The 21,773-nt window shown below is 38.6% G+C and overlaps 1 protein-coding gene across 10 annotated transcripts in view; it reads left to right on the plus strand.

Moving 5' to 3' along the window:
- The window catches only part of c2cd5 (C2 calcium dependent domain containing 5), a 53,065-nt gene that overhangs the window by 25,766 nt on the left and 5,526 nt on the right, over nucleotides 1-21,773 (plus strand). For 2 of the 10 annotated variants that reach the window (XM_079620024.1, XM_079620027.1), the window contains 14 exons: nucleotides 2,876-2,990; nucleotides 6,039-6,206; nucleotides 11,143-11,334; nucleotides 12,771-12,957; nucleotides 13,049-13,213; nucleotides 13,384-13,524; nucleotides 13,623-13,686; nucleotides 13,777-13,838; nucleotides 16,134-16,232; nucleotides 16,368-16,457; nucleotides 16,647-16,734; nucleotides 16,822-16,896; nucleotides 20,912-20,947; nucleotides 21,360-21,461. In XM_079620024.1, the coding sequence (XP_079476150.1) occupies nucleotides 2,876-2,990; nucleotides 6,039-6,206; nucleotides 11,143-11,334; nucleotides 12,771-12,957; nucleotides 13,049-13,213; nucleotides 13,384-13,524; nucleotides 13,623-13,686; nucleotides 13,777-13,838; nucleotides 16,134-16,232; nucleotides 16,368-16,457; nucleotides 16,647-16,734; nucleotides 16,822-16,896; nucleotides 20,912-20,947; nucleotides 21,360-21,461 (1,584 nt within the window). Of the gene's footprint in view, nucleotides 1-2,875; nucleotides 2,991-6,038; nucleotides 6,207-11,142; nucleotides 11,335-12,770; nucleotides 12,958-13,048; nucleotides 13,214-13,383; nucleotides 13,525-13,622; nucleotides 13,687-13,776; nucleotides 13,839-16,133; nucleotides 16,233-16,367; nucleotides 16,458-16,646; nucleotides 16,735-16,821; nucleotides 16,897-20,911; nucleotides 20,948-21,046; nucleotides 21,462-21,773 lie in introns of all 10 variants that reach the window. The other 8 variants (XM_079620025.1, XM_079620028.1, XM_079620026.1 and 5 more) reach the window with 6 other exon arrangements.

Genomic DNA, 21,773 nt, shown 5'->3' on the forward strand with positions numbered 1-21,773 from the left:
GTGATTACAAATACATTTAAAATAAATCAAATGTGTAAAAATAATAATTTCTGCTTATGTTCTAGTCTTTACACATAAAATCTTAAATGTACACAGACTCAATTCATATAAACTAACGCTTTTTCTCATTAGTGAGTGTTGCATGAGCTGCCATGCGCTGTGCTTCTGAATGAACGTGTGTCGGGCAGCTGTTGCATGCTTAAGCTGGATGCGTGGCTGTTCTCTGCTCTGGCCGATCATTCCTTGATCTGCTCTGACTGCGCTTCACCTGACCCCTTACCCAGCGTCCTCTGCTCCCTGATCACATGACCACTTGATCTACCAAGTCCAGAGAAGTGGACTTAGGCAATGTTCTACTTTTAGTCATGAGACAATGAGATTGTCTCATGACCTCTGTGTGCTTGGCAGTGCTGGTTCCTCTGTGGTCATTGTTGCTTCCTGTACTGAAGTAAAAAAGGATTCATACATTATGGATTATGATTGTGTCAGCTGATATGACGTGTTCTAATGATATTGATTTGTAGTTATTGTCTGGGTTCGTACTTTTCAGTAAGGGATTTTAAAAATGTATTTAAAGACGTTTGGTTTCTTGACTGAATATTTTGGATATTTTTCATTAACATATTTTTTTTGGTGTTTTTGTGACTGGAAATTGCAAAAAGTTTAATATTGCTCAGGAACTTGAACTGGAACAGCTGGCAGCAGAGTCCAAAATGAATAATCTATTAAAATATATATATATTTTGGTAAAAATTGGTATTGGTGAGTAAATAGAAATAGTCTGACCTTCCTGATGCAAGCAATGTACACAAAACATAGGCCTGGTTTCACAGACAGGGCTTAGATAAAGCCAGGATTAGGCCTTAAGTTTAATTAGGACATTTAAGTAGCCGTTTTAAAAATGCCTTAGAAAAAAAAACATTACTGGTGTGCATCTTGCAAAACTTGCTTTCAGTTAAAAAACGCGTAAACATGCATTTTAGTCTGAGACTTGGCTTAAATCTTGTCTGTGAAACTGGGGCATAAACCGCTTGTCACAAATATAGAGCGAGTGGAAAATCCGCCCGCTTAATGATGCCATTGTCATAGGTATAAAAAACTTAATTTAAATGAATTTATAAAGTAATATAATGTAATATAATAAAATTCTTGGCCTGAAGGCATATTTATTGGCCAGTAGTTTTTATCTGCCATTGGCAGAGGTGGCAAAAAGTTATTTTGGAGCTTTGGCAGATGCACTTTTTCAATGACTACAGAGCGATTTATATATATATATAATATATATCGTCACAAAGCAATTGGACACTTGGATAGTTTAGAAGAAAGTTCATTTTGGACGTTCATTATACATTCAAAGTATAATGCATATTGTTGAAAGTTCATTAAATTTTTAATGCTCAGTTACTAGTCCGGTCGCAAGTGATTTGAATCATCATATTATAGCAGTGGTAAGGTGAGCATCAGACCATTACTTATTTTTTGCATTTTCTTTTGCTTCTGACTCAAACTCCCTCCTGCTGTGGGCTGTTTATCCAGGATATGATGGAGTTTGTCCTCCTTTGGGAAGCATGACTGCACTAGCAGGGGAATGCTCTGCCTACTGTTGTTGATCAATTCATAAAAGCTGTCAGTCAGGAGAATGGCAAATCACACCACTGTCCTCTTCATCTTCACCATCACTATCGTCTTCCTCATTCCCTTTGCCCTCTCCTAGTATGTGGTTAACAGGCAGGGGAGTTTGCTTCGGTGAAAACCCCTTGCTCTCAGAGAGCGTGAGCACCTGTGCGTCCATGTGTGAGTGTGTGAGAGAGAGAATAGATCAGGTACTAGCCTTGTTAGCTTTAGCGCATGGTTTGCTCTGAGGACAATTTTGATAATTGTCACTGTTACAAAAATATATATAAGTTTGGCACAACTTAATTAAACCTGTCTGAAGCGGTTTTAAGGCCTTTTTCACACTACATGCTCAAGCAGCTTCGGAATTTATGTATTGTTTTTTCCCTTGATGCATAACCAAACTCTATGCAGAAAATAAAGGGATTTTCTAGGATGCTATGTCGAATATTTCCTTTAATAATGGTGAGGAACAGGCCTAAATGCCCATTCACACCAAGAACAATAACTATAATGGAAACTAAGTGTCCACACACCAATATATGTAAAGTTCGGTTTATTCTAAGCGCATGCTGCAGTTTTGTCGTCTGCTGCTTTAAATGCTTGAGCTCTATAAAGTCGGGTCTATTTTGATTGGCTGTCAATGTTTTGAACACTTCTCAGCTGGAAAAAAAATCACTCTAACGGATTCCATCGATATTGTTAGTTGTGGTGTGGACTTCAATTCTCATAAAATTAGAATGATTATTATTTAAACTATATAGTTATCGTCATTGGTGGGAATGGGCCTTAATGCTTCTGACAATCAGATTTTTTTGGGGGGGATAAACACCGTTCTAGAATGGGAATCAACAATTAAATGTATCATATTGATATAGAGCAGGGTTTCCCAAACTGGGGGTTGTAAGTTGATAAACTAATAATTAGATAATAATATAAAAATTACAATAAATTAATTATTTTAAAAGTAAAAAATAACTCATCAGAGAACCATGAATATGCACATATTTTGTTATTATTGAAAAATGTATTTAAATTCTCAGGGTAAAAGTAAAAACTTTAGATCAAAGGGGGTTCAGCTGACAAAAAGTTTGGGAATCCCTGATATAGACAATAATATTAAATGAATAAATATGTGAAAGTGCAAAATTGTGAGTTGTGCCAGATTGCATCGAATTACCAGCTAACATGGCTAGTATGCTGTTAATGCAAGAGGAGTGTGCCAACGGTGTACGTGATGTTGTAAATATTTTTGTTTCAGACGAGCCGGAGACACGGGATGCGTGGTGGGAAGAGATCCGTCAGGAAATAAAGTCTCATACCAAAGCTCTTGGCTGCCACGCTGTGGTGGGGTACAGCGAGTCCACCAGCATCTGGTACTTAACACACACAGACGCACACACACAGACACAACTCTTTTCATACAGTGCTTCTCAACTTATTTGACTCCATGGCCTCCCATTGTCCACAACAAAATTTGAAAACACCTCATTATTTTCAGATGTTTATGATTTACTGGATAAGGATTGATTTTTAGAACTTGGCATAAGTTGTAAAAATGTAAAACAAGACTTTGATTTAAAATGATCTCCGGCCCTTTGGTTGAGCGTTTTAATACCCGTTGGTGTTTATTTTGTGTGTATGACACTAACACATGCACAGAAAGTACACTTTCAAAAATAAAAGTGTATTGTCATCTATAGTTCCATAAAGAACATTTACATGGGTGCAAACAGCGCGCTTTTCGGCGCCTCCCGCTTTTTTCACGTCAGTTTGGGTGACTTGTGTGAATCGTGCAGATCCGAAGAGTTTTTTTTTAAGCAGTGGCGGGGGTGGGGGGCGGGGGGGTTGAGAGGGTCTGATTATAATTTAACCGATAGTAATTCTGGATTGCGTCCACCAACAAGTAAATAGGAAATAAGCGAATCAGAACACTGCGCGCCAAACCAGCAGTATGTGCGCAAGCGTGAACCACAAGTGTTTCTGTCTCACTCTGGATCTGCCACTGACTGCATCACATTTCTCTCTGCGTGGCGTGGAGTGTCCGTTTTTATGTCGGCTCTCATGTTAACTGGTTAGAGCACAATGCCTGCTACGCGCAGTGCGTGTACGGAGCGCCGGCCCTGCCTGTGTGACACACACACTTCTCGAGCCGCGCCGAAACCGCGTGCTAGAAATAGAACCGCAACCGATGCCTATTTTTCACGCGACACGCAAGAGTGTTGAAAGTTTTCAGACAAAATAGAAGGCGCAAATACATATTAACAAATTACATTTTGATGCTTGAATGTCTCTCGGTTTTGACAAATGCATATAATTGTAATAAAAAAATAGGCCTAATCGATTTTCAAATATTGCCCGTCAGGCCTACAGAACGAAATATTTTGTAGCCTATTTTGCCGTCAATACTGCCGACGTTGTCTTTGCTGTATCAGGCTATATATAGGCTATTATGTTTCACATCCAAATGTAGATGGTCTGTCGGCGCACAGAGCCACGCAGTCGCAGACAGCACGTGAAGTTCGTGAACACCGAATTCCCTTTTCTATCTTATCTATTTGTGTTTGAACAGACATGTGCACGAAAAAATAAGCCAGTGTCCGTCTCAACGAGTTTCCCCGTAAACGCAGTCAAAACGGATGCGTGTCATTACCAGTATACGTGCATTCGAATTAAAGGGACAGCACCCAATATACTTGCAGCTGTTTGTGTCACCAAAGTTAATCAAACAACAAAAGAGAAAGAGAAAAATCACGTTTTGTCAAAAGATAAACTGTATTAATACTTAATACAGTTAATTTACCTGAAAAACATAAAACACTGCTTTATTTCTCGTGTATTTGTGTTTATTGTATTCATATTTGTATTTTGTTTATTAGTTTCTATGCAGATGCACTAGTCCTACCCTACACAATTACCCCAATCCTAGAATTATTAATTCTTTACAAAAAGAGCTATTTAAATCATCAGGTGAAATTGTTTTCATGAAATAGCAGTAATATATACCGGATATTTGCCGCGGGACGAGGGCTTCGATTACCTCTCTCTTTTTTGACCATACATGTGTTTGCACCCCTGCATTTAACACCCATGGAAACTTTCTATTGTAAATAGAAACTTTCCCCACCAGTGCTTTTTATAAAAGTTGCCAGCCAGCGCCATTTCTTTTAATTCTAGCTTCATGCATTCTTTTTTTTATCAACACTTGAATTGGGGTAAGTTTCATTAAAAAAGCAACGTTTTGAACAAAAAGCTGAGAAAATAGCGTTTTTGTCAAAGACTACATCCATATCGGATTCATAACGATCCAACTTCTTACTAACCAGAAGTGTTATTAATATGATTTAAGACAAACCATGTGCAAATTCACAAGTCAACACCATTGCTGAGTATTATCTCGATACAGTCTCAAAATAATAATCCCCATCCATTGAATTGGCTCTATCACTGGTGTGATACTGTGGCTGCCGTCGCATCATCCAAGTAGATGCTACACACTGATGGTGGTTGAGGAGAGATTCCCTGATATGATTGTAAAGCACTTTGGGTGTACAGTAGTACATATGAAAGCAAAATATAAGGCGTCTCAAGGGAAGCCAGGTTATTCCGGTATATTTATCTGTTCATATGAAAAATCGGTACATTTAGCAACATAGCGGGTGAATTATGTATCTGTATATTATGTATGATGTATATTACAATGTGATGATGAAAATGCCTTTCTCCACTGACTTTCTAAGTTGTTCAAGCGTTTCTAAGGATACTGATTTTCAGAAGGCAGCTGTCTGACTCTGAGATGGCGAACGGGAACATGGTTTGTGTAACATTAGTAACACATTATTAGCTGTTTGATAACGTAGTTAAGCAAAAGGCTAATCATATTAATTACCGCTGTGTGTCTTGCGTTGTAGAGAGCGATACATAAAAAAGCAATACCATTCTGATACATCGACTTGTAGACGAGCCTGTATAATTCACTCTTCCACTTCTTCTGAATCAGTTTCTGTTTCAAACATATATGGGTGAATTAAACCAGTATTTCCTCTTGCCATTGTGCAGCGTTTATTAGAGTAAAGTTGAACGAGTGGATCAGGGAATCCAAGCTGGTGTGATGCGGGGTGGAGGCTGGGTCTAATTTGCATATTCATGGGTCCGTGTACCGGTATACTAAATGAAGCAAGGGTGTATAGTTACTTTCAAGCTATTTTAAGGCATGAAGAAATTATTTTCACAGGATTTTTTTTTATGTAATTTTGGTTATTTTCATAATTGTAATTTTTATAGGATAAAATTATTTATTACAGGAGGACTTTAAACTGATTTGGGTCTTTACCAAAAGCATGTGAAACACCCTCAAATACAGCTTCCTCATCCCGTTCTATGATGAAATGCTCTGATTTTGTGCTTTTTATGTGTGTTTGCAGTGAGGAGGTGTGTATTCTATCAGCTTCAGGCACCGCTGCGATCCTCAGCTCCCGTTTCATGCAGGACGGCCCGCTGGAGACCGATCACAGGTTGTCACGGCAACCGCTTGTCTTTTCTACAGGGTCAGAGAGGGTCGATGGGGATATGGGTAGTACAGCCTCGTTGGGGTAGGTTAATGACACACACAAGCACATATACACACACACACACACACCTTTGGCCCCCGGCTAAGGGTATGGCATTAAATGATGGACAAAGCGCAAGTGCATAAACACAGCTTGCAAATGAATTACGGTGAGCACAATTCTTTGTGGTGACAAAGCTCGCACGCTAAATGTAAACCTGAAGAAATAGAAAATCCTAAACTCGAGCAAAAAATATATATAATTGTGCACACAAATCAACACAGTGTGTGGAGAAATAACAAAACCGTGAGTCCTAACAGGTCTCGCACACGCAGAACTGACCACAAGCGCAAGTTCTGTTGTGCTGTTCTTGTTGGCCCTCTCTGAACAAACACACTCAAAACGTGCTGTGTTGGGAATGGAATGGCAAACAGTAAGATTTATTTCTAGTGATGCACCGATACCAGTATCGGTATCGGGCCAGATACTGAGCTCATGTACTCGTACTCGTAAAAATGCCCCGATAACCAACAACCGATACCAGGCAGCGTGTGTACAGTGTTTGTGTCCAGACAAAGACACACTGACAACAGAAATTATAATGGGGATAAAAAAAAGAAGGCTGTCTATGAAGTAAATGTATCTTAATTTTTATTATTAAACCGAATATAGTAACACATACCTGTGATGCGCGAACTGATAAGAGAAAAACGTGCAGTGGATTGGGCGCACGAGCTGGTCGAGCGCATCCCTTTTTCACAGACGTCAGTGGAAAGTTTGTAGTTCAGGCATGTAGCTTATTATTAACGTTAACTGACGAGAGAGAGAGAGAAAGAGAGAGAGAGCATTTCTGTTGAATGCTGTTGATTGCTGATGATCGTTCACTCAGCACGTGTTATTTGGATTAAAACTAAATCGTATATGTAAGTAAAACATGAACTGTTACCTTATTTATATATCACGAGTGATTCCCTGCATTATTACAGGACATTTGCAGGTCAAGAAGTTCCATGAACTTCAAACATCCAAATCGCGCACCCCGAAAACCAGTGCCTCAGCGCGCGAATACTGAATGGAAATCTTTCACGTCTTGCGCTTGTACGGATGAATTCACACAAAACTATGGCGAGTATCCTAGTAAAAAAAGTCGGTTATATCTCAAGTGAACGTAGACCGTATATATTCAAATGGGGTCTGTGCGTTCGGTCTTAAAGGGGCAGCAGCTTTATAAACCTGCTGCTGTGTTTTAATGTTAATCAAACAAAGGACAAATAAATTACTCACTGCTCTTGACTAAATAGGCTACATTTTTCAACTTTACAAAAATATCCATCTATATTTAATTTATACAGTAATGAATATGCAGTGTTTTTTTTTTTCACATTTGTGCTGTGCTATGAAATATATGTTTGTGAACAAATTAAGTTTAAATTTAATAAACAACTAATATGATTGATATTCTTTTGGTTTCTCTACCAATACATTTAAAAATTACAAATGCAGTGAATTGAAAATTAATTGAAAATTAAAAATACAGGTATCAAAAATGAAAGTATCTGTATCGGACTCGGTCTTGAAAAAATGGTATCGGTGCATCTCTATTTCTTTCTAAGTTCGTATGTCTTATTGCTGTAAGATTATTTGTGAATTGTAGCAGCGCCATACAACGGAAGCCCGTAGAGGCCATGCATTAATATTTTTTTTGTTTTTGTTTTCTTGTGATCTTGTCATAAGTCGTTTTCTTATGATCTTGACATAAAAAGTTGTTTTCTCTTGATCTAGACATAAAAAGCCGGTTTCTCACGATTCACAATGGTTTGAAATAAGCCAGCGATAAGTTGGTTTGATACCTGACATTCGGTAAACGTTCTATCTTTTCTTCAACATTAAACATTGTGTAATCGCAGAATAGCGGTGGTTCATGCTGTATTCTTTCATTCAGCCAATACACTGGCAATTTGAAAAAATGTCTTATTGGGGTCTATAAAAGTAAAATTTAATGATCAAGTTAACATTTAGCAAAAGTTAACATTTAAAGATCTGTAAGCCATTCGCATATTTCTACACTAATTATATAAAACTATACTGTCAGTTCTACAAATTAACTGGATAAATGGATTTCCATTCAAATGGAAACTGATAAGAAAAACATTAGGCTTAAAAGACTATGCGTATCATGTGGCTCCTGTATAACATTAATTTCACAACCTTCATCTTTCATTTAAAATAGCTGACTGTTTATACTTTGATGTTAGCTTCCCAAGCATCATACATTTTAGAAATGAATCATGATTGGAAAACTTAATATATTACAGTCTGGCAATGGAACTAGCAGGTAAACCAATGAAAAGTGCATTACAGTAGTCAAGACGAGATGAAACGATAAAAAAAAGAAAAATACTTTATAGCATTTTTCAGGCGTTTTGGTTCCCTTTCACACCACACTGATTGCTCTGGTCCGAATCAGTTGATGAGTTGATGAAACGAACCAAAATGCAGTCACGTGACAACATCCACATCACTCATCACAGATGTGTCCTGAACGTATTTCCGTAACTGCACTTCGATTGGTCAGAATTAACATGCGGGGAAATTCCAACAGAACTCCTGGAAGTAAACAAAAAGGAGGAAAATCCGGCAGACAACGCACCGCTTTTTACTATGGAGAGACGACTGCGTGGGCTGATTGTATACCTGGTCATAGTTTATTATATAGTTCCACACCACTTTAGGCAAACAATAACATTTGAGAATGAAGCGAGGATGTGGCTTGAAAATAATGTTTTAATGCACGCACGCAAGTCACTTCAGGAGGAGACGTGCATTAATGTTGATAAACAGTGACGTAATACACAGCGCAGCTGTGTGGTCCGCTTTTGGTGCGCACCCGAGTGCGATTGCTGCATTCACACCTGCCCAAACGAACCGCACCAAGGGGGACAACGAACTCTAGTGCGATTCAACCGAACCAAATGAGGCAGGTGTGAAAGCATCCTCAGTACTATGAAGTGGGGGAAAAAACAGATTGAAAGGGATCATAGAGATCATTTACAACTAGAAAAGACTGAAGCTGGGAGGCAAAAGTTCTTTCCAGTAATTTGGCAATAAATGGCAGATTTGAAATGGGATGATAATTAGATAGAGCTGAGGAGTCAAGGTTGGGTTTCTTGAGAACTTGGGGTAACTGTGGCAGTTTTGAGTGGCTGAGGAAATGAAGCAGAGGTAAGTGATGTATTAATGGAGTAAGAAATAGGTGCAGAGATGACAGAGTGGCAGAATTTTAGGAGAGATGTAAGGGCAGGGTCAAGTCGACAGGATGAAGAGTTGGATTTCAAGATTAACTCAGAGACAGAAGATGGATTAGTCAAAGACTGGCCAGAGAGATTAGGCACGAAGCTCAATTCAGCCGCCTCTTCAGAGAAACACTGGTTCCGCACATGTGAGACCCGTCATGACTCGCACTTGTTTTTTTTCTCCTCGCAACGTGTTGATTTGTGTGTGCACAATTTTTTTTGTGCTCAAGCTTTTTACCTGTAGGTTTACATTTTACGTGCAAGCTTTTTCACTGTGCTCACACTGCTGTAATTCACTTGCTCACTGTTTATGTGCTTGTGCTGATTTGTCCATCATTTAACACCATATAAGGGGCTCTTAAAGGAATAGTTCACCCAAAAATATAGTTAGGAATAGTTCTCCCACTCATGTTGTATCAAACTGCAAAAAGGGTGTGAAATGAAACTTCACCCTATCTATTTTCTAAATTAATGTTATAGATCTTATTGTGAACGATTCATCAGCGCATCATTTTATTTTTGTTTCATTTAAAAAAAAAAAATTATGTTTTGACCTCGTAAAGTTAAATGCCATAACTGTGCCTTCTAATAGACTTCTCTTTGGTGACATATGTAGGAATTTTCAAATAGTCTGCTTAAACCCACTCCTGCATGCCGGCGTTCATCTGCCTACACTTTTGAGTGCAACAGCTACATCTCCACATCCAATAAGCAATATATATATATATATATATATATATATATATATATATATATATATATATATATATATATATAAACCTAATGCACTATTTGTTTCATTTGTATTTTTGTTCTGTTGTATTTTTTGTAATTTAGTTTCTTTGTTCTCATTGTATTGCTGACTGTTTACTTGTCTTCTTTTACTGTTTTGAGTACTTTTACTTGCATTACTTAACCTATTAGTTTTTGCTGAAGTATTGATAATTGTGAAATTTTACTGATGTTTAAAATTACTTCATGATATAAGACTTTGATCATTTCACCCACCTTTAATAGTGATTTCAATATTGAGCAAAATAATCGTGATTATGATTTTTGCCATAATTGAACAGCCCTAGTCACAGCCTGTTTTTTTTTGTTTTGTTTTATAGTTACACTCAAATAGACAATATCACAGATCTGTCGCTACTTCCATTTCATCATGACTTAAACATTATTCTGTAAATTTTCTCCTCGGTGCAGTAGCTCTTAAAGTGGGCACGGAACTGAAATTGTGACTTATGGCTTCCCGCATGAGAAAAAATGTTGGGTGCGACTTCATTTTGTCCATTGTCAGTTTTGATTTCATACTGAGTTTAGAAGTCAAACAGGTTTGGAACAACATGAAGTAAATCATGACTTAAATTTAATTTTGGGTGAACTTTTCCTTTAATCTCAATACTAAACAGTACTAATTAAATTGGTGTGTGTGTGTGTGTTTGTGTGTCTGTGTATGTTAGCTGGGGACAGTTTTTACAGCTACTAACCAAATTAAGTCTTAAGGACTTCATAACAAAGGGGCTAAAACTTGGCTGTCTTTGAATATTTGTGTTGTATGTTAAAAAATAATCTTTACACATTTGTATGCTTATGTAAAGATAGTTTTATTCTGTTTATGGCTGGTTGGGATGTGTGTGCCCTTGTGTTATCGTTTATGTACTAATTGGAATATTTATTTCTGTAAGATTTGAGGAGATGGTGCCCCCTGGCTGTGAGTTCTGTCACATCCCGTACGATGAGTTGAATATACCATTTCCTGCTCAGCTCACCTATTGCTGCTGCTGTCGCCGTTACAAAGTGCCCGATGTCCTCTTCACCACGATCGACCTGCCTACTGAAGCCAACATCACCGGGAAGGGCTGCCTGATTCAGGCCAGGTAGAAACTGCACATAACATCCTGTCCAAATGGAATATCGTTGTACTGCATACTGTACACAGTATAGTGCAATTAATAATAAGCAGCAGTGTGTAGGGCTGGACAATGAATTTAATTAAAGCCTAAATCACGATATGTCTTAGTGTGATCATTAAATCGCAAAGGCTGCTATTTAATCAAACAAATATATGTGCTGTGTGTTTCAGTGTTCATAAGTTGTTTTGCAGTAACTGACCCTCCACACAAACTTATGCTCTGAGTTTGTGTTGCTTATTATGTGCATTTGGGAACACAACATGTGCCGACCATTTTCACAAACTTAGAATGAGAAGCATTTATAAACTAACTGTTGTCAAGAAAAAAATATTTAAGGGGCTTTAAGTCATTATTATTATTATTATTATTTTCTTAAATAGTTTATTTACAGTTAATTTATTTTACAGTGAAATATTGTTTTATTATTAATAAAATATGAAACAATATTAATATTGTAATATAATATTACAATATGAATATTGTTTAATATTTTATTTAATAATAATAATAATAAAAAATATCTTATACAGTATATTATATTGATGTTATCACTTAATTTTTGGCCAAATTGTGCAGCCCTACAAGCAAGTGAAGCAAACCTGGGGCTTTTTTTTTAATATACATTTTAATAGAAAAAAGTCACAATTCGATTTTCCCCAAAATCTTTCAGCCTTAGTAGTTTGCTGTATTTTATTTACAACGTTGCAAAAAAAGAAAGAAGACATTTAACTTTTAAATAGTTAAGATTTTGGGGGAAAAGTTCAGGTCAAATGTATTGCATTGTGGGATACAGTGGCTACGTTTACATGCAACCAAATAATCCATTAGTAATCGGATTGATGGCTCAGTCGGACTGAAAAGCCTTCCTTTAAACACCTTAATCGATCCGATTGAGCTCGATCTGAATAACATTTTGATCGGTTTGAAAGGGGTGCTTTATTCCTTTTCTTATCCGATCGAGAGAACATATAAACACTTGATCGGATTGAAAACCGAAACTGGAAATGACTGCGCATATGCAATGCGGAACGAGCTGCAGTTGTTGTTAAATAGTGTCGTAAATGACTCCTAAATTTCTCCTACCACTAATCGTCTGTGAAGTGGAGAACAACATTCCATTAAACCTCATCACTTCATAGTCTCATCCACAGACACTTTATTTTGGGTGCGGGAAGGGCCCTTTTTACTGTTTTATATATAAACAGCACGACAACGGTTCATGTGTGCGACGTCTCTTAATCAGGACCTAAAATAGATAAATATTAGGTTAACTGCTCTTTAAAAAATAAAAGAAGCAATGTAAGAGAATAGTAAACATAGTCAGTGTTTCTCATAGTATGTTCTGGTGGTATACTGTGATAGGTCATCTGGGTATTCTTTGCATCTCCACCCCACTGTAGGCTGTGTCGGACTAAAAAGAAGGCCCAGGGCGAGGGGAACGCCATGGCCATCAGCAATCTTCTGCCGTTTCTAGAGTACGAGCTCCACACACAGCTGATGAACAAATTGAAGCTACGGGGCATGAACGCTTTGTTTGGTCTGCGTATCCAAATCAGCGTGGGAGAGACCATGCTTCTAGGACTGGCGGTCAGTGTGCTATTACCCATAATGCTCAGTGCGTTTACTTAATCAAATATGACTGATTGTCCTGTTAATATCTGTTGTTTGTTGCATCCAGTCTGCAACTGGAGTCTATCTGACAGCGTTACCCAGTCCTGGAGGAATCCAGGTATCGGGAAAAACTCCCAGTGACATCACATACGAACAGCACATCTCCAATATGCAGAAGAAAATCAATGACACCATCGCTAAAAATAAAGAAGTCTATGAAATCAACCCTCCTGTAAGTACACATACACGTCAAGGCACTTTGTGAGGTAGTATTTAAATCGTAATATTAAATCGTATTATTTTTTATTTAATATTTAATAACATTTTATTTTATATTACTTTATTTGTATCCATCTGTTCCTCTTTTGAAACCACAGCTTCTTTCTTTTTCCCCCATCGTAGGAGGTTGTCGAAGAGATCATTGGTTCGCCTATTCCTGAGCCCCGTCAGAGGTCCCGTCTCTTTCGTTCTCACTCAGAGAGCTCAGATGAGGTGTCAGAAATAGACCTGTCCCATGGGAAGAAGGATGCCTTTGTGTTGGAGGTAAACTGATTTTGTACTAGAGGTTGAACTTGGATAGATCTTTCACTCCACAAAAAAAGTCCAGTAACTCCAAGTTTGATGTTTTAATACACTTCTAGATTGATGACACAGATGCTGTGGAAGATATTCATGCACTACTGACTGATTCTCCCACTCCAGCTGGTACAAACCTCTGCTAGACCATTTTTGGACTACTATGTTTTTACTGGACTGTATATTCAGATGTGTGTTTGTACGTTGTCTTCTGTTCAGGATTCTACAGCTGCAACACTGAAATCATGCCTGGGATTCAGAACTGGACTTCAGCTATACAGGTATCATTCACCATAGTGAACTAGGGATGTGACGGTGAGGAAAGTTTCCCACCGGTTAATCGACGTGTGACAACACCGGTAATAACGGTATCACCGGGGGGCGGGGCGTTGGAGTTTTTCCCTCTTTTGTACCTTGCGATCACTTACAAAACAGATCAGTGTCCTTATTTAAATTTCCGAAAAACAACCATATCAAGAAGAGGTGGATTAATTTTGTGAAGAGCCACCTTGATGGAGAGCTGAGGATCACCACCAACACCCGCCTCTGTAGTAGAGGTCTGCACGGCCTTTAAACTTAAGCCCGAACCCGGCCCGTACCCAAAATCATTTAACCCGACACGACCCGAACATTACGGTTATATTTTAAGCCCGACCCGAACCCAAGGTCCGCATATATTTATTTATTTATATATTTTTGCAATATGCTGTATTTTTTGATTGCTTGCAACTATAAATATAATTTTTAAAAAATAGGCTACATTTAGGCTACAAACACTGTTTCACCAAGGTACAGCGGCCCCCTCATCAGTCAGCACACAATAAAAAAAGAGAAAGAGACTTACTAATTACGAAACTTTGCTGTGGTTGAACAGGTGAAACAGTCACAAATTCCCCTGAAACTCAAACATTAAACTTTTATAACTTTCATTAAACAGCATCGAGAGTTGATGGTTTTAGCGCTCTGATTGCGACATTGTGACAGCGCGTGGGAGCACATGCGCAAAACAGTTTTGTAAAAATGATAACAAAAATGATTCATATATCATTTTACAAAACTGTTTTGCGCATGTGCTCCCGTGCGCACTATTTCAGTAACAACACCGCAATCAGAGGAGGACGACTGAAACTGCGCACGCACTTTCTCTCTCGCGTGCTCGTATCACGATCACAACGCGGCAAGCACACGGCACGCAAACTATGGTATATGTATAGCCTATATAGTTTTTCTCCAGTTACAAACCCGAACCCAACCCGAAACCCGTGAGTTTTCGGGACCCGTTGGGCTCATGTCGAGCAGCAGACCTCTACTCTGTAGTGATCATTTTACACAGAATAGTTTTATAAACTTTCATCGGAGACAACTGGGATTCACTGATAATCCGCTGTTACTGGTGAATGGGGCCGACTATCTCCCGCCTCGGCCTTCATCCTCCCATCCCGTGAGGGGGCGTGGTTTCAGCGCAGCCAGCGGACACGCCCCCAGCGTTTGATAGCAGAGAATACTGCTCGTTTTTTTCAAGATTTTGATAGCTTATTTTATTTACTTGGCGGCTTTTTTTATCATTCAAATTTGGCTGGGTGGCTAATAACACATTTTTCTGTGGTGTGACGAACTCAGAACACATACTTAATTTTGACTTTACAGGGACAAACTCGCTTAAATAGCCACTTTTACATTTCGCTTTGAAACCAAATCTTTCGCCGTCGTCTTGTCAGTCGAGAGTGAGCTCTAAAAGACTTTAATTACAATAAAAAAATCGAAATGGCGGTGGGGGCGGTGCGGCAGTGGGCAAGTAATGTAACCAGTGTTGCAGCTGAACACCGGCAACACCGACTATCGCAGCACGCCTATAGTGAACCTTTCCATTTCCTGAAAATTGCAGATAGAATGTTGGTGTGTTTTTACAACACTCACGATTTGTTATTGACTTAACAAAAACCAACAATATTTTAATAAAGACAGGATGTGCAAGAGCCATTTCAAACCGCAACACAGATATCAAAGGATTTTTTGAGAAATATTTGTTTATTTACAATGGACCCTTTTCAGTGTGATGATGCATTTTCACAGTTATTAACATCATAAATCTTGCAAATAATTTATGTACATTTATAACACTATTTTCTAATACAACGATGAGAAAGTGATGGAAAAAAAATTATTTCCTCCCTTCTGACCAACTATCTCTCAAAAAAATGGGAAATTCATAGAAACGCTATCATGATTTTTTTCTTTTGCTGTTGGAGCAAATTGGAAAGTAAAAATTGTGTTGGTTGTAGTTTCCGTTCACCACTATATAAGTTTACTTAACTATGACAACTTCTGCTTGTGAAATGTGAAAAGGGTCCATGAAGACCATACCGTTGCCCTAATATTTGCAGACAATTAATAAATGAAGCTTCAAGCTAGTTTGAGATATGTGGACTCCAGAAAACAGATTTATTTTCTATATAATGTTTGCAATTTTATTTGGATGTAATGTACATTTGAGGTTGTTTCTTCAGAGTGAGTTGACATGAGGAGGTTTTCAATGTTTGGTGTAGAATCAAACATAGGTTTTTGTGTGCTTGCAGATGTTTACCTCTGTGAGGGTCTTTCGCCTTAACAACGTCAACTTGACCAATCAGGGACTGAATAAGGTCTTCAGTGACCTCTGTGAGAACCTGCTTAAGGTGAATATTTTTTTTCCCTATATTTCCTATATCTTATTTCTGTCATGGTCTAATGTAGACGAGATAAACCAAGTTAAATGATTTATGAGTGGTTGGATATCACTGCTCTTACTGGAATATATGTGTGCTCTGTAGAGTTTGTACTTTAAACTGCGGTCATTGGTCCCCTGCTGTCTTTGTCACCTGAACTTCACCGTGGCCATACCTGAAGATGAGCTCATCCAGGTGAGAGCACACCTGACATTACTTTTTTGTTAAATATAAATATTAAACTTTCAGTTTGGAGTCTTGTTACTGTTGTGAAACATAAAGCAAGTAATAATGGATCCCTCAAGATCTGTTTATTCTCTTGGGTTTTATTCTTACCCTTTTACCCCTGTCCCGCATCATCTGTCAGTGTTGTTTAATTTACAGGTGGCGGTGACAGCTGTGGCAATGAGCTTTGACAAAGAGCTGACTCTGGAGAATGGCAAACAAAGTGGGGATAAGTCGCTAAAAAAGGGTGAGCATGTGGTCTATGCACCTTCATGTAGGAAACACCTCTCTGAAAAGCTGATTTGCATGGTCTCCTGTTGATTGTCTTTTGCAGAAAACGACGAGCAGCTTCAGTTCAACCTGGAGCTCAATGCTGAAATGTCGTCTTCCAACCTTAGCTCCCCCAAAGGTAAACCCTGGTGAATCCAAACTTCACCAGATGCCCCATTCAGGGCTTTATAGCTCTTTAAATGTTTACCATAATCCATCCATCCTTCCATCTAGGGATGGGCGATATGACCAAAAAAATGTTCATGCTATGATACATTTTATTTCACAATAACTAGGGCTGGGACGGTATGGATTTTTTCTTACCGCGGTTGAAAAGCACGAAATTCCCTCGGTATAGCGGTAAACCGCTTTAAACCACATTTAGTCCTCATTGTATGGGTTAAATATTAATTTGTTTTGATTAAATCTACAAACAGTTGTTCTGTCAAGATCAGTAAGTTATTTTCTCTTTCGATTGATTAGACACACACAGGTCAAATCAGGCTTATTTGGCAGCTGTCACTTTAAAGCGAGACACTACAGGTGAATAGGGAAAAAAAATTAACTGACAGATATCTGACTTGCAAATGTATTGCAAGTTTTCTTTAATTTTATGTTTAAATATGCTAATCAGGCTATATCTAATTAAATATGTGCTAATTTGCATATATTTTGAAGTGACAAATCTAACCATTTAAAAAAAAAAAAAAAACGAGGTTCGAAATTATTTTAGCGTTTTGTTATTTTAGCATATTCCATGAAAAGACATTACCAGAGGGGATTATGAATATCTCCTTTTGTTACCCTGTAAATCAGAAAATACTGCCAATAGCCTTAAAAATTTGATTTCCGCCCTTTTTTTAGGCATAACATGTCATATAAATCAGGCCAAGAATGATATATCAACAAATCCCTCTGGACAAACCTTCACAATAAGTTAGGAATACGACTGTAAAGTTTGCTGTATGTAGATGCTACAGAAGTGGAAAATCGTCACTGGGAGTGTGAGAAAAAACGGCTTTTAAAGATTTTTATAGCAAAATTCCACTCATTTCTATTGAAAGCCATGAATTACAGACAAAATATGCTTTAGGTCCAAGTTAAATACATGTATCACACTGTTTAACATCCAAAACTCATTATTGCTTCATCCATCATTGATCATAACATCCAAAACAACACCATGACAACACTTATAAATACAAATAGTATGAAATGTCAGAGCGTGTCACGTGACGATTCTGAACGAATCACGTTGTCAGAAATGTTGCATCATCCAATGAGATCAGCATTTCGAGTTAAATCGCCCATTTAACTTTTTCATGATTGCTGATAAACAGGAAATGACCATATTTGGATCCGACAGCATTGTAAAGTAGAGAGAGAGAGCTTTTTCAAACGGTATATGTGATGACAGGGTGCAGACAGAGATCGCAGAGCAGCGTGATGATTTAGAACGCCAACTTTTGCTGAATTTAGGTGAAATCTACACATGCAGTCTGAAAGTCTGAAAGAAGACATTTTATTGAAGACAAATAGCCCAAAATCTAAAAATTGACCAGTGTAAAAAAAACACACAATGTTTTCACCTGCCGTGTCTCGCCTTAAGAGTGAATGCATAGATCCATTCTGCTAATACCCATCCGTTACACCCATATACACATAAGAAATAAAAATATCATGCATAAGAAATAAAAATAACAATCATATTTAACTAAAGGTAGGTCGCACATGTCAAATTTACGTTCACATGAATGACTGGACCCAGGGTTTCCCAGCAAAACATTGTCCAGAGTAGTGTTGTCACGATACTACAATTTCTAACTTCGATACGATACCTTGAAAAATATCGATATTCGATACCATTTTCGATACCACAGAGAAAAAAACTGCCACAATATTAAGGGGGTATTTTTTTTTATTTAAAGCTAAATATAACAAGTCTAGAACATGACAATGAGATATATTTTACATGAACAAAAATGTCCTGAGTTCTATCTGTTAATATTTTTTAATTGGACCAGGGCTAACATGACCCGTTGTATTTGTATAACCTCCTGTAATCAAAGATTAAAATATAGCCTACTGTAGTAGGCCAAAACTGTTTTTTTGCTTTTTACTGTAAAAAAGCACTCAACAGTATCAAATTGGAGGATAGAGTGTCAGTAATGTATAATAATAAGATTAAACATAAAATTTTCAGTTAAAGGCATTTCATTATTGAATTCAGAGATGCCATTGTCTAGCTGTCTAGTTTAATTCATATCCGTGTAATCAAATTGATGATAATCGCTAATGAAGGCAAATTGCAGAATTAAATAATAATTTTCTGAATAAAGTTAAATAGGCACAAGTTAATTTACATTTGACCACAGTTAAAATATTTACTTGTCGGATTCCTCAGTCAGATTATGTTAACTTTAAGAATTACGGTGAAAAAACGAGACAACACAGACTCATATCAACAACAATACTAGGCCATCTTGGTTAATGTTTCAGAAAAGTTAAAATGAGAAGAGTTACAGTGTTTCGTTTAGGATTGTTTTTAGCAGTGGGGAAAGGTCTGTCCAAACAACAAACACCCCTGATGCTGAGCGTAGCCTCTGCTTGTTAAATGGTACCCCTGGAGCCTGTTCCTTAAGTCTGTTTTCACCTATAAAATAATTTTAAAAAATGAGTGATGTGAGGGATTATTGATTGTCAAACAATCTTTTGGGTGCCCGCAGCCCGCTCGCGGTGTGAAGCGCGTGTCTGCGCTATTCTCTGACATACCCGCTCGCAGTGTGAAGCGCGTGTCCGCGCTATTCTCCGACATACCCGCTCGCAGTGTGAAGCGCGTGTCCGCGCTATTCTCCGACATGCCCGCTCGCGGTGTGTAGCGCGTCCACGCTATTCTCCGACTCCGACTCGCTCGCGGTGTGTTTTTACGCGTGTCCGCGCTATTCTCCGACATGCCCGCTCGCGGTGTTCTTTATCAATCAACCAAAGCCGGTCGCGGGGGCGCCGCCCTCGCCATCTTTCCATTCACTTCACTTTTGCTATTTAACCAGAGCGAATGAGACGAGTGCGTCACGTGTGGTGTTTGTCAACGCGCCTTTGGGGAGAAGTGAAAGTGAAAGTTTGGCTAGTATCGATACTTCGGGAAATTAGTATTGGTACCGTTCAGATATTTCAGTATCGATATTTATCGAAATATCGATATTTTTGACAACACTAGTCCAGAGCATTACACTTCCAGTCCTCATCCTACAGTGCTTCCTGGTCCCATCACTTCTCCAGGTAAAAGAAAAGAAAGGATTAATCGAACCAGGCGACCTTCTTCCGCTGTTCTGTCGCTTGCATGCCCACTGTAGGTGCTTTCGACGGTGGATGAGTCATCATAGGCACTCTGATTGGTCTACGGCTTCACGGCCCCATACGCAGCAGAGTGCAATGCACTGTATTGTGACCACTGATTTATATAATGGATCAGTGGTTGTTGTGACACATTCAAATTTTGAGTGACTGTGCCACAGTAGACCTTCTGTTGGCTCGGATCAGTCGGGATAGCCTTCGTTGCCCTCGTGCATCAATGAGCTTTGGGCACCCAACAGTTTGGGCAGTTTGTGGTTTGTCCCTCCTCGGACCACTGTTGGTAAATTCTCACCACTGCTGACCGGGAGCGACACACGAGCCTTGCCTTTTCAGAGATACTCTGACCCAGTCACCTTGCCAGAACAATTGGGCCCTTGTCAAAGTAGCTCAGATCTTTATTTCCGCCCATTTCTCCTGCATCCAACACGTTGATCACGAGAACCCATCTAATCTACCCAGACCTTAATATGATCATTGATATTCGCTTCACCTGTGGCGGGTCATAAAGTTTTGGCCCATCTGTGTATATTCTTTTTTTGTCTGACACATACAGATCAAATAAAACGATTGCGTATATTAAACGATAATATATATCAAAAGTTTGGAATAATTCGGTTTGTTTTGTTACGTTTTTTTTTGGAGCCTCTTATGTTCATCAAGGCTTGGAATGATTTCTCATCAGATGAATTTGATGAATGATTGTTAAAAAAACTATTATTGTTTATAGTATTGAGCCCTGGTGTTTAAATACTACTAATGTTTTCAATGCTTTCATTGCATTGGTTTCCTTTGTGTCACAGGTCTAACCGAGGTTGGCAGCCATCCGTCGGCCAAAGGTCAGTACCTGATTCGTTGCTGAGAGTTCTGGAGGCAGCAGGGTGTTTTTTTCTTTTCATTTCTGCTCCTTTTGTGTCTGACAGTTTGAAGTGCTGCAGCACACACCCCAGCATCATCCATTTTACCCCTTTTTCTTTTTTTTCTTTCTTTCTTTCTGTGTCTTGTTTCCTCTTCTCTTTGTCCCTCTGTGGTGTCGTTGTACGTGTCTGTGGGATTTGTGACCGCATGTGCACATATTTGTGTGTGTGTGTGTGTCTATCTGTGTTTATGTGTCTGAATGTTTGTGCGCATGTGGGTGCGCGTGTGCGTGTGTGCGTGTGTGCGTGCGTGCGTGCGTGCGTGCGTGCGTGCGTGTGTGCGTGCGTGTGTGTGTGTGTGCGTGTGCGTGCGTGCGTGCGTGTGTGTGTCCAGCCCCCTCAGTTGATTACAGTTCCTTTGCAGACAGATGCAGCTCCTGGATAGAGCAGCTTAGACTGAAAGCTCACACCATAAGACGCGGATCAGTTAAAACAAGTAGGAGTACATGCAAACTCGCTTACATACACGGACACAATCCAACTTTCATAGATTCTAGTCAGAGTAGACTGCATATTTAAAGGGATCTTTAACTTCAAGATGCAATTAAAATGGGCCAACTTTGCTTAGTGTACTCTGTTAATTCAATTTGCATGAACATTTACTTCTTCTAATCTATTCACATTTCATCATTGCACATTATTTCAAAGAAATTAATGTTTGTCTTTGTAATCTTTCACCAAAATAATACTTTGCTGACCTATTTTTGTGTTATCGATATTTCTATATGTATCGATACTAAAATATATG

This window comes from Phoxinus phoxinus, assembly GCF_949152265.1.
Source record: "Phoxinus phoxinus genome assembly, chromosome: 8".
Classification (NCBI taxonomy): Eukaryota; Metazoa; Chordata; class Actinopteri; order Cypriniformes; family Leuciscidae; genus Phoxinus; species Phoxinus phoxinus.